Here is a 13,509-nt window from a genome sequence, read left to right on the forward strand (position 1 = left end):
TTAATTAATCTTTGTATTATTTCCCATTATATGCTTTCTTGTGTTTCTCTCTGGTTTGATTAAAATTATGTAACATTTTGGTACAAAAATGCATAACAGTAGGCCAAAAGCAGAAGACAAAATTGCAAATATTTCTACAGCTACTGTATACTTTCCAGGAGAACTGACATAAGCTGGAATAAAGGTGATCCAAACTGCGCAGAATATAAGCATGCTAAATGTGATGAATTTGGCTTCATTAAAATTATCAGGTAGTTTTCTTGCTAAAAAGGCGAGGACCAAACATACTACAGCAAGAAGACCAATGTATCCTAGTACGGCATAAAAAGCAGCATCTGAACCTGTATTACATTCTAAAATGATTTTTTTACTGTGCTGTTCAATAACTTTATCTGGGAATGGTGGTGCGACATTTATCCAAAGAATGCAGATAACTATTTGAACTGCAGTGCATGAGCACACAATGGCTCTTTGTTGAGGTGGTCCAAACTTTTCTGCTATATTGTTTCCAGGTAATGTTGCTCGAAAGGCAGTTACTACAACTATAGTTTTTCCCAAAATACAGGAAATACATAGAGCAAAGGAAATACCAAATGCAGTGTGACGCAACATGCAGGACCAGACTGTTAGCTCACCAATAAATGTGAGTGGACAGAGGAAGCAGAATATAAGAGAAATAAGTAAAAGTAAGCTTAATTCAGAATTATTTGCTTTAACTATTGGTGTGTCTCTAAAGTGTATGAACACCCCCATAGTGGAAAATGTTAAACAGGCACCAAATATTGACAGGGCCATAAGAATAATTCCCATTGTTTCAGTGTATGAAAGAAACTCTATTGTTTTCATGATGCAGCTGTCTTTTTTTTCATTAGACCAGTACTCTTGAGGACAGTTGATACAATCAGTTGCTCCTAAAGTAGAAGACATGGCATAGTAAAAGTTTGATTACAACAATGTAATTATTCCATTAATATTAAATACCTGATCATGTTACCTGTAATGTTTGATATAGAGCCATCAGCACATGGGATACAGTCAAAGCAGCACACAGGTAAACCTTTAATTTGCGCTCTTCTTGTGCCTTGTGGACAAATTTCTGAGCAAACAGCTTTAGGAGTCTGGGGCACATATTATATGATTAAGATATATTTAAAAAATAAATAAATAAATATATATATATATATATATATATATATATATATATATATATATATATATATATATATATATATATGTGTGTGTGTGTGTGTGTGTTAATTACAATATGTTTATATTACCAAATTTCCTGTGCTCCAGATAATTTTATTTTCATCAATCATGAGTACATATTTTCCATTTGCTGTGGTGCTGAAATGGCCAACAGAAACATGTTGCACATGCCCTTCTCTTAGCTGCCAGTTTATGACTTCATATGAAGCAGGGGGGTCTCCATTTTTGTCAAAGAACACTTTTGACCCAAATGAATCCAAAAAATTTACTTTCTTCAGCTTCTCATTTACCTTTTGAATTGTATAATAAAAAAAATAATTAAATGATTTTGTAAATGATAATAATCACAGTTAATGTTTTACTGCATATACAACTCACTAGTTTAGGGGTTATCTCTGAAGCATTAAGACACAGTTGTGAAATGTTGCTTTTAGGATTTTCACAAAATATCAATTGGTGTAGAGCATGTGCAATTGCATATACACCTTGATACACGTTGTATTCGATTCTAAGCTGTGTGACATCAAAAAATTTGTTTGTGTAATCAACTCCTTCTGTTCCTAAGCATGTGTTTGTGCTATTTTGAAAATTATTTACTGACAGTGGAGGTCTGCAGCCCACCAGTGCTTCCCAGAAATCACTTGCAAAAGCAGAACCAGAATTATTATAAGGACGGACATCTTTGAGAACTGGTGCCAGTTTTGGCATGGCTACCTTTCGGACAACAAATCCTATTGTTCCTCCAAAATATTTAAACATTTCGGGAGTGGAAAGACTGTCTGCGGTTACCCAGGATTCAGTTCCAATCCACTGTATTCCTGTAATGTTTTGTTTGGCCACTTCTTTCATTAAAGGATCAATGTCTCTCTCTGGTGCAAACGCAAGTATCACTTTAACAGTTGACCGCTTTATCAGTTCAACAGCTTCAAGGATTTTACTTTGCGGATATGTACGCAAAACCTTTCCAACAAATGCTATACAAACCCCATGAGCCTCAACTTCCTTTGTGAATGCTGTTATTCCATTTAGTCCATAATCATTGTCAGAGTATATAACTCCAATCCATGCCCATCCATTTTGTTGGACAAGGAAAGCCAAAGCCTTTGCCTGGTAATAGTCACTTGGTATTGTTCGGAAAAACGTAGGATATTTTGCCTTGTCACTCAAACAAGCACATGTTGAAAAGTAACTCACCTGTTCAGGGACAAATAAGTTACAATTAAAAAACATTAGTGTAATGCTGCATTTTCACATTAAAAGATGTTGCATATGTATTATTTTTTATTACCAGTGGTACTTTAAATGGTCCAACTGCCCCAGCAACAACTAAAGACTGGGTAGATCCTGATTCAGCTATAAGAGCTAATATAGGAGGTGGATGACATTGAGAGAAGTTTTGCTCTGATGTGCTCATCAAAGTGAGGGCAGCTCTCAAAACATTAGTAGGAGAGGAACAAGAGTCCAGAATTATATATCCCAAAGAAATGTTTGGAAGTAAATCGTCTTCTTGATTTATTTCATCTACTGCAAACACCATAGTCCTCATCCAGCGAAAGGCTTGTAAGCCAAATCTGTACGGAAAAAAAGTTTTTATAAATCCAATTTAACTTATAGTTTAGTTTAATTCTATTTTTACACTTACCCATTACATTGTGCTATTGGTGATTTGTTATTAAATGAATAAAGTATATTATCCTGTTTTGAATAAATTGGGAAAATGCCACCTATCATAATATCCCCTAGCTTCATTATGCTTTGCATTTCAAAATTATCCAACAGCTTACATGCAAAGCTTGTTTGTGTACAAAGCAGAAAACATAAATTAAATATATTACATATATACATGTTTGGTTAGAAAAGTGAAGAGAACAAGGCTGAGCACTCCTTGTTTTATAGGCAGTGACCCTGCATAATGTTTGACATGGATTGGTTTGAGAGGTGTGTCAACTTTTTCTTTGTTTTTTCCTTTAGAAGTGGGGAAGTTACCATATTCTACATATTCCCTAATGTTTTCTGGATGCCAGAGAACATTACTCATTGCTATACTAACCTGCCTCACACGAGTGGTAGCCAAAAACATTTGTTTTGTTTTGACAATTATATGCTTTTAAACTGGGTACAGATATATTGCTGACATTTATTTGTTCTTAACAAAATGATTTTAATTTAGACAAACTTCAACACTATTAACAAGATAAAATCTTTTTTCTAATTGTTTTGGTATCTCATTTCTACAATATGCCACATTACATTGAAGTTTTAAAAGAAACATTAAGTCAAGTTTTGATTGTCTACTTTAAATCAATTGATTAATTAAATTACAATTAATTACATAAATGCAATTAATGCAGCATCTTGGTGTAGTGGTTAGTGCTGTTACATGCATTCAGGGTTGCGAGTTCAATTTGTGCTTGGAAGTAGGCTTCCTTCAAGTAATTCAGTTTTCCCCCACAGTCCAAATATATGCAGATTTAGCTAATTTGTATAAATTAGTTGTATACTTAGTTGTATACTTGTATAAATCCTCCAGATTCTCTGGATAATCATCAGACACGGAAGTAGTCAGGTCGCTAAACAGGAAGCATAAAAGGAGTAAACAAACCACGGCACATCGCTCAGTCATTGAGTTCGCACATGTCAGTTCAGGCTGTTCGTCCATCGTTTCGTGAGTAATTACTTTCTTGGGTTATCTTTCTAATTCGAGTGTGTGTTTATAGGACGCGGGTTAAATTTGTGTTTTTCCTTGCTCCTTTTTCGTGGGAGTCCTTAGACTAAATCATGTGGTTATCCTGCCTATTCGCTTGCTACCGCGTTTGGGTTTACCATTCAAGCTACAAAGGGCTAACCGCTAAAGCTACATCTTCTGGTCAACTCAGGTTAGTTCTCTGACAAGTTAATCCTTAAGCTGCTTGGAGAGCCTTTGAGTATACACTTGTTATACATTCACTTGTTATACAGTGGTGTGAAAAACTATTTGCCCCCTTCCTGATTTCTTATTCTTTTGCATGTTTGTCAAACTTAAATGTTTCTGCTCATTAAAAACCGTTGACTATTAGTCAAAGATAACATAATTGAACACAAAATGCAGTTTTTAAATGAAGGTTTACGTTATTAAGGGAGAAAAAAACACAAAATCTACATGGCCCTGTGTGAAAAAGTGATTGCCCCCTTTTTTAAAAAATAACTTAACTGTGGTTTATCACACCTGAGTTCAATTTCTGTAGTCACCCCCAGGCCTGATTACTGCCACACCTGTTTCAATCAAGAAATCACTTAAATAGGAGCTACCTGACACAGAGAAGTAAACCAAAAGCACCTCAAAAGCTAGACATCATGCCAAGATCCAAAGAAATTCAGGAACAAATGAGAACAAAAGTAATTGAGATCTATCAGTCTGGTAAAGGTTATAAAGCCATTTCTAAAGCTTTGGGACTCCAGCGAACCACAATGAGAGCCATTATCCACAAATGGCAAAAACATGGAACAGTGGTGAACCTTCCCAGGAGTGGCCGGCCGACCAAAATTACCCCAAGAGCGCAGAGACAACTCATCCGAGAGGCCACAAAAGACCCCAGGACAACATCTAAAGAACTGCAGGCCTCACTTCACGACACTTTGGTAGACTGGGCAAAAACGGCCTGCATGGCAGATTTCCAAGGCGCAAACCACTTTTAAGCAAAAAGAACATTAAGGCTCGTCTCAATTTTGCTAAAAAACATCTCAATGATTGTCAACTAACACAAATTTGAAAAACGCTGAGAAATCTGCTTCATGAGATTATCTAGGATGGCCATGTACAAATTTCTGTAGGGGTCCTTTTGATCCTGTAATTGTGACAGACAGCACTTTCTAATAGGTTCATCTCGAAGGTCTGACGTGAGATTTGCTGCTTTTGAATAAACTGCTTGATAAGCCTTCTCTGACCTCTTCTCCTTGACAAAAGCAAGGAAAGACCCAATTATTTTGTTGTAGATAAGAACATCCATAGCCCTTTGCTGAACAATATCAAAGTCAACATCTGTCTCAAAGAATATTTGTCATATGCACATTTGTCATACAACATGAACACAAACTCAAAATTCTCCAGTTTCATTGTAAAGCCTTTGGCAGCATCTAATGTGTCATCATCCATGCTCTCATCCTGGGTAATCTTGTCAAAAGTCTGCAGGAGGCCATCATAATTGTTTGCCACAGTGCTCGCTATCTGTGATGTAAAATTCCATCTAGTAGGAGCGTTTCTGGGCAATCTTGAAGACCCTGCAGACTCAAAAAAACAAAAAAAACATCCTTTTTGTGGACTTCGAAAAAAATGTGGTGAACCCAGAGAGAGATGCAAAAAATATTCTTGACTCAGGCAAGCATTTAGCACCCTGGGACAACACCAGGTTCAGTCTGTGTGCATAGCAATGCACAAACACTGCACTAGGGGATATTCTTTTAACTTTGGCCTGTAGGCCATTGAGAGATGAAGCAAAGACAGCAGCCCTATCGTAGGTTTGTGCCACAAGTTTTTCTCTAAAACTGTAGCCCTGCATATTCACGTTTAATACTTTAAACACAGACTGAGCATCTTGACCCCCTGACACATCCAAAAATCCAATGAAGCACTCTTAAATTTTACCTGCACTATCCACATATCTAACAATGACAGGCAGTTGGGCATGGCAAGATATTCAAGGGATTCAAGGATTCAAGGAGCTTTATCGTCATACCAGCACACTTCCATGTTCTGGTACGAAATTAGGACCCAGGTCCCGTTTAAGCCACAGAGATAGCATAGTAGTATAAATATGAGGGTGTAAATATGTATATACATGAATATAAATAAGAGCAGTCAGAGATATATTATGCAGGAAATAAAGACATAAACTATACATAGTGTATTGCACATTTTCAGAGGCTGTATTGCACACATTGTATATGTCAGTTGCTTCATCCACCTGCCAGGCAAAAAAAGGAGCAATCTGAATTTCACTGTTTATATGATCAGAAACAGTGGCTGCGAAAGCAGAGATCAAGTGGGACATCCCAGAAAACACAGCTGATGACTGAAATTGTGTGGCCAAGACAGAGTCATATTAAGCTAATGTTTCTGTAAATTCCCTGTAATTCCCCTTATTTGCTGATTCACTACTCTCATCATGCCCCCTGAATGCCAGCTCCTGACGGCCAAGCAAGGAAGTCACATCAATTAGCAGTTTAGGAAGGCCCTGTTTTTTTTTACTGTTTCATTATATTTTGCCACCTGAATGTGAAGACCCTCATTGATTGCATGTTGAAACCTGACCCTGCAAGGACAACTTAACCTTGCACATGAACTCACATGTTCTTTGCACTTTTCATGCCTTTTGTATGCCCTGTCAAAGTTACCCAGATCCCCAAATCCCACGTTTGACCAAACACATCCCATTCCCTAAAAAGGTTTCGTCAAGAGGCATGGCCAACAGTACATTTTCTTTGTTACACCACTTCCAGTCAGCCAGTTCACCTTGTCATACCAGGAGAGCTGAAAAGACCTGTTATTTTTTCCTGATATCAATCTTGGGCATTGGTCTGCCCTGCTGTTTAATTCTGAGTCACTCCTCATAAGGATGACTACTAAATGGTTTTGCCAAAAGCAGGTCAACAATATTAGCACAGTCTGCATCTGCTATTATGCACAGCTTGCTAGCTGGCTAGTTTCTCCTTCCACAAGCTGCTTTAATTATATAAACAAACTCACTTTACAATGCTGAAACAAGGAACAAAGTCAAGAACGCTATAATATGTTTTTTATTATTTAAAGAATGATTTGTACCAACACAAATGTTTATCACCAGCAAACAATACAGAGTACCACTTCACCTGCAAATCCGCATGGGACTGAACTCGAATCTCTGTACCGCTGATGTATACTTAAAACATGCTGTCAATCACAAAAGGGGTTCCGCCCTTTAAACAGCTCCTCCAATCATCATGAAGCAGCCCAGCGTCCTGGCCCGCCCACTGCTCCATTCACTCCCAGAAAAGCTGAGCTTCCTGAAAGTGACGATTTTGGTGCATTTATGCAATTACCGTCCAGCTTTTCTGCCATGAAAAAAGCTCCACTGTGCTGCCCATAGAGCTCCAGTAAACCTGGGCTTCAGGAGGGTTTAACGCGCTGTGCTGCATGGAAATGTATGACAAGAAAATCGTGTCAAACAATTTACAATAAATACCTGATTCTGAACGAGCTAGTCATGAAGTTGTACGCGTTCTAGCACACTTTTATTAAAACCAATATAAATACGACAGTGCATATATGAGCATTTATTTTCAACATAGTAGAGAAAGCGAAGCTTCCCTTGTAGTCTTAGAGCAGCCGCCACTGATGCAGCCATAGTCAGCCACAAATTCCCACTCCGTTGAATGTAATTTGTATATTATAAGCCGACATAACATAGCAACCCCACCAGGAAATCCGCAGCATAGACGCCTGTGGCTTTGTCTGTTCTGAACAGTGCAAAATGTCATTTAGCAGAGTGTGCATTGAGTGTCCTGCACATAGGAACAACCTCCTCCTGAATACATAACGCAGGACCTGTAATGGTCCTGTCATATTAACACTGTGGTAATAAGGTCCGGCCCGGCTACCATCTCAGACTTCAGACTGCGCTGGTTCTTAGGAACTTTTACTCCTGTCCCATAGAGAGCATCCTGACAGGAAACATTGTAACCTGATGTAATTAATATATAGCAGTGGAGACGCGTTCTCTGAAGTGACGGATCACGCTTCTCTGTCTGGCAATCTGATAGATGAGTCTGGGTTAATATATAGCAGTGGAGACGCGTTCTCTGAAGTGACGGATCATGCTTCTCTGTCTGGCAATCTGATGGATGAGTCTGGGTTTGGCAGTTGTTGCCTGGTGAATGATACATGGAACTTGTCTGACTGCATTGTGACATGTGTAAAATTTGGTGGAAGGGGGGCTATGATGTGGGATTGTTTTTCAGAAGTTGGGCTAGGCCCATTAGTTCCAGTGAAAAGAACTCTTGATGCTTCTGCATACTAAGACTTTTTAGACAAATCTTTCTGTGTATATATATTTATGCTTTGTGCTTTGTGTATATAGGAGATATATATATATATATATATATATATATATACACACACACACTCACCTAAAGGATTATTAGGAACACCTGTTCATTTTCTCAATAATGCATTTATCTAATCAAACAATCACATGGCAGTTGCTTCAATGCATTTAGGGGTGTGGTCCTGGTCAAGACAATGGCAAAGGTGATTTAAGCAATTTTGAGCGTGGCATGGTTGTTGGGGCCAGACAGGCCGGTCTAAGTATTTCACAATCTGCTCAGTTACTGGGATTTTCACGCACAACCATTTCTAGGGTTTACAAAGATTGGTGTGAAAAGGGAAAAACATCCAGTATGCGGCAGTCCTGTGGACGAAAATGCCTTGTTGATGCTAGAGGTCAGAGGAGAATGGGCTGACTGATTCAAGCTGATAGAAGAGCAACTTTGACTGAAATAACCACTCGTTACAACTGAGGTATGCAAGCCACAACACACACTATCTTGAGGCAGATGGGCAACAACAGCAGAAGACCCCACCGGATACCACTCATCTCCACTACAAAGGGGAAAAAGAGGTCAATGAGCTCACCAAATTGGACAGTTGAAGACTGGAAAAATGTTGTCTGATAAGTCTCGATTTCTGTTGAGACATTCAAATGGTAGAGTCAAAATTTGGCATAAACAGAATGAGAACATGGATCCATCATGCCTTGTTACCACTGTGCAGGCTGCGGGTGGTGGTGTAATGGTGTGAGGGATGTTTTCTTCGCACACTTTAGGCCCCATAGTCCCAATTGGGCATCGTTTAAATGCCACGGGCTACCTGAGCATTGTTTCTGACCATGTCCATCCCTTTATGACCACCATGTACCCATCTTCTGATGGCTACTTCCAGCATAATGCACCATGTCACAAAGCTGGAATCATTTTAAATTGGTTTCTTGAACATGACAATGAGTTCACTGTACTTAAATGGCCCCCACAGTCACCAGATCTCAACCCAATAGAGCATCTTTGGGATGTGGTGGAACGGGAGCTTCGTGCCCTGGATGTGCATCCCACAAATCTCCATCAATTGCATGATGCTATCCTATCAATAATATTCTATCAAGAATGCTTTCAGCACCTTGTTGAATCAATGCCACGTAGAATTAAGGCAGTTCTGAATGCAAAAGGGGGTCAAACACCATATTAGTATGGTGTTCCTAATAATCCTTTAGGTGAGTGTATATCCTTTATGTCCTAGTGCCAGAAACAACAGCAAACTCCCAGAGGGTCCATGGAGATATGGCCCGAAGGGCCAGAGCTGCCGTGGTTGAACTTAAAATCTAGGTGAAGCCAGAAGGTGTACTTGTATGTTACAATTCAAATTTGGTTTTAATGCTATTGGTATAAGTTATGCCTGATTGGCATAATCCATACTATTTTAAGTTGATGGTTGGTCAACATTAAAAAAGGTAGTAAATTTGAATAAGGTAAAAAATAACAATAAAATCCCTCCTATAAAGAAGAGATTTATTTACAAATATGGGAACAGCGAATTGATATCATTACATTTTTTTTTTTTTTTATCCAAGCAAATGATTTTGTGCTATGTGACTGCATGGGTTGGAAAATGCAGACCATGATGTTTGGTGATATATCACAAATAAACAAACAAAGAAACAAACAAACAATAAATAAATAAATAAATAAATAAATAAATAAATAAAAATCTTCTAGCTGGGGGATTCAGGAAATGGGGATTCTCCATATGTGTCACGAACTAACCGGGGTGAAACAGAAGACTTAGCATTTAGCCCGTGTAGCATGGACGGTAAACCCAAACGCGTTTACACAAATAAACCCATGTTCTAACAACACACACTCGTCAGGATGATAGGCCCAAAATAGATGAGTACTCACAATATGATGCGGAGCATCGGAACCAGCATGAACTCAATGACAGATCGATGTGATGCGCCATTTTGTCTTCTTTTATGCCTTCTGAGTCGCGACCGTACTACTTCCGGGTCCTAGTGCCGGTCGCGGAGTGAGTGCATGTGACAGTATCCCCCTGTCCAGGACCGGCTCCTGACAGTCCTGGGGTGGAGGATACCCAACGACGGTAGATTTGGATGAGCTCGGGGTTGAGAAAGAACCCGGCCAGAATCCAAGACCGCTCCTCGGGGCCGTAGCCTTCCCAGTTGACCAAGCACTTGACGCCTCTGCCTCGAGGACGCGAATCGAGAATCCATCGTACGGTGTAGACGGAACCACCATCGGTAATCCAGGGAGGAGGAGCAGGGGGGGTAGGTGGAACCATGGGAGAAGTGGTGAATGGTTTTAGCTGGAAGGTGTGGAAAACCGGGTAGATCCGGAGCGCTGCAGGCAGCTGGAGCTGGTAGGTAACAGGATTTATCCGGAGGTTGATGCGGTAGGGGCCAATGAATCTAGGTGAGAGTTTTCGAAATTCTGTGTGGAGGTTTTCCCTGGTGAAAGCCTTGTCACCTGATGGCGATGGCGATGTTGGGTCGTGAAGCAGGTGTTGGCTTGCTGGATAGCCCGAATTGCTTGATCCCACAGCTGCCGACACCTGCGGACCAACTGTTGGGCTGACGGTACATTAACCTCCGGTTCTTGGTGGTCGAACATCGAAGGTTGGAAACCGTGGCATACCTCAAATGGGCTTAGATTCGTTGCAGACGAAACATGGAGATTGTGGGAGAGTTCTGCCCAGGAGTGCTAGCGATCCGCGATGAAGCATCTCAGATAGCGCTCCAGTTGTTGGTTGGTCCACTCCATCTGACCATTAGTCTGAGGGTGATATCCGGATGACAGACTGCAAGTAGAATTGATCAGACGGCAGAAGGCCTTCCAGAACCGGGCTCTGAACTGTCCGAGACAATGTCATTTCGGAACCCATGCTAATGTGCTCTAATATCAGCTTGGCTGTGTCTTTGGCTGATGGGAGTCTGGTAAAGGGCCACCAGCTGCACGGCCTTGGAGAACTAATCGACGATGGTTAAGATGATGTTTTTCCCCTCGGAGACCAGCAGGCCCGTGATAAAGTCTACGGCAATGTGCATTCAGGGTCGATGAGGAACCGGGAGTGGCTGGAGCTCCCCTGGCGCCAGGTGATTAGTGTCTTTCGCCCTGGTGCACACTGGGCATGCCTGGATGAACTCTTTGACATCTTTCGTGATGGAAGGCCACCAGAAGTCGTGCTGGTTGAATTGGAGGGTTTGGTGCTTGCCCGGGTGTCCTGAAAGAGGAGAGGAGTGGCCCCACTGAAGGACCTCCGGTCTCATGGGGCTGGGCATGTAGAGTCGTACAGGTGGCACACCTGCCGGCTCGGTCTCCACGGCCTGGGCCTGGTGAACCCTTGTCTCAATCCCAGCGGAGTGGTGCAATGATTCGTGATTCGTGTAAAACAGAGACAGTTCCTTGAAGGCGGAGATAGCAGCAGGGTTGAGGGTGAAGCGATGAGATGAGAGGCAGGTCAGGGCGGGTAGGGGAGCCGCAAACGCACTGTAGTCCCAGATAAAGCGATGATAGAAATTCGCAAACCCAAGAAACCGTTGAAGTTGCTTAAGGGTCTTGGGTAGGGGCCTAAGATGCACAACTTCTAGCTTCTGCAGGTCCATGGCCATACCCTGGAACGAGATGACAAAGCCCAGGAACATGGTGGAGCGCTCGTGAAAAGCGCACTTCTCCAACTTACAGTACAGTTGATGTGCGAGCAATCTCTTTAGGACCGCCCTGACATGTTGAGTGTGTTCTTTGGCTGTGCAGAAGTAAATAAGGATATCGTCTAAGTAAACAAACGCCCACCAGCCCAGCATGTCCCGGAGGACATCGTTTATGAATTGTTGGAAAGCTTCGGGGGGGTTGCAAAGTCCAAATACGATGACAAGACTCTTGTAATGTCCTGTCGGGGTAATGAATGCCGTCTTCCACTTAGCCCCCTTTCTGATGTGCACCAAGTTGTAGGCGCTCCGGAGGTCCAACTTCGTGAAAATGGTGGCACCAGAGAGAGCGTCCAGGGCAGAGTTGGTAAGAGGCAGGGGATGTCGGTTTTTGATGGTGATGTTATTGATCCCCCGATAGTCGACATGGGCGAAGTTCACTGCCTTTCTTCTTAATGAAGAAGAACCCTGCGGCGGCAGGCGAAGAGGAGGACATGATGGTGACTTGGCGGAGAGCGTTAGATACATACTCTTCCATCGCCTGCATCTCCATGGATGACAGTGAGTAGAGGTGGCCGCGGGGCGGGACCGTACCTGGCTGAAGGTCTATCGCCAGATCGTAAGGGTGGTGAGAAGAAAGATGTGTGGCACGTTGTTTACAAAAAACTTCAGCCAGGTCCCGATAGGCGGCAGGGATGGCGTTGGTTTCGACGTCAGGGCCGTCGGACTCCTTAAAGCACGTCCCAGCCGAAGCCCGTCAGCAAAGTTCGGTGCAGGTCGATCAGCCAGGGATGCCCAAAGTATGATGGGCAGTGGTGAGATGGTGGTGGGATAGAACCGGATTTGTTCTAGATGTTGGTTGATGGAGAGGGTGATGGGTTGGGTCTGATCGGTGATGGGGCGGGACAAAAAGGGCCGAACCGTCCACAGATGTGATCCGACCAGGCTGGGATAACGCCTCGACCTTTATCCCCAATTTTTTGGCATGAGAGGAGTCAATGAAGTTACCTGCGGCAGTCGATGAACACGGTACTTCTGACCCGTTTGTGGCCAAATTGCAGATGTACTTGTACCGTGAGATGGGAGATGTTGGTTGTAGTGGAGGAGAGTTGTAAAAGACCTGGTGAGTTGCTCTTATTCCTTACCAGGTCTAAGCGTTTTCCGGTCAGAGAGGGCGGATGGCTCGATGGTGTGCTGCAGACCCACAATAGGCACAGAGCCCCTCTCTGAATCGTTGTTGCCGTTCAGCAGCAGTCAAGGAGGCGCGTCCTAATTGCACGGGTTCCCCGGCTCCAGCGTCAACCACGGCGGAGGTGGAGATCCGACAGATCCGGTGACTGTGGGGGCGAAGGTCGGTCGGGCTTCGGGAACTGGGCCGTACTTCCAGGTCCTAGTGCCAGTCGCGGAGCGAGTGCACATGACTATATGGGTGATGATCTATTAGATCTAGAATATTGAATCCACAGTTACACTCTTCCTGATGGGTGTATATTATCCATATGTGGCAGAATAAGCAAAGCTATTCCTACATGTTTTCTGGTTGGCTGCCTTTTCATTGATTGTCCTATCATGGGTT

At 42.2% G+C, this 13,509-nt stretch overlaps 1 protein-coding gene across 1 annotated transcript; it reads right to left on the reverse strand.

The window, feature by feature from the left end:
* On the reverse strand, nucleotides 1–11,158 carry LOC128528173 (extracellular calcium-sensing receptor-like). The gene is made up of 6 exons (XM_053500928.1): nucleotides 11,088–11,158; nucleotides 10,369–10,697; nucleotides 1,588–1,769; nucleotides 1,273–1,499; nucleotides 1,016–1,116; nucleotides 1–911 (listed from the first exon to the last, which is right to left on the reverse strand). Exons 1-6 carry the CDS (start codon nucleotides 11,156–11,158, stop codon nucleotides 1–3), a joined length of 1,821 nt encoding a protein of 606 aa, XP_053356903.1.
* Between the last annotated feature and the right edge of the window lie 2,351 nt (nucleotides 11,159–13,509).

This window comes from Clarias gariepinus, chromosome 7 (assembly GCF_024256425.1).
Source record: "Clarias gariepinus isolate MV-2021 ecotype Netherlands chromosome 7, CGAR_prim_01v2, whole genome shotgun sequence".
In the NCBI taxonomy this organism is placed as follows: Eukaryota; Metazoa; Chordata; class Actinopteri; order Siluriformes; family Clariidae; genus Clarias; species Clarias gariepinus.

Excerpts from the sequence above, each read along its gene's own strand:
- LOC128528173 (XM_053500928.1), bottom strand. The coding sequence starts at position 11,158 with ATGACATTGTCTCGGACAGTTCAGAGCCCGGTTCTGGAAGGCCTTCTG. Across the intron at positions 1,770-10,368 it reads GCTCATCCAAATCTACCGTC|GAACAGAAGGAGTTGATTAC; the intron begins GTTGGGTATCCT and ends ACACATGCTTAG. Across the intron at positions 912-1,015 it reads CTGTATCCCATGTGCTGATG|GAGCAACTGATTGTATCAAC; the intron begins GCTCTATATCAA and ends CTTCTACTTTAG.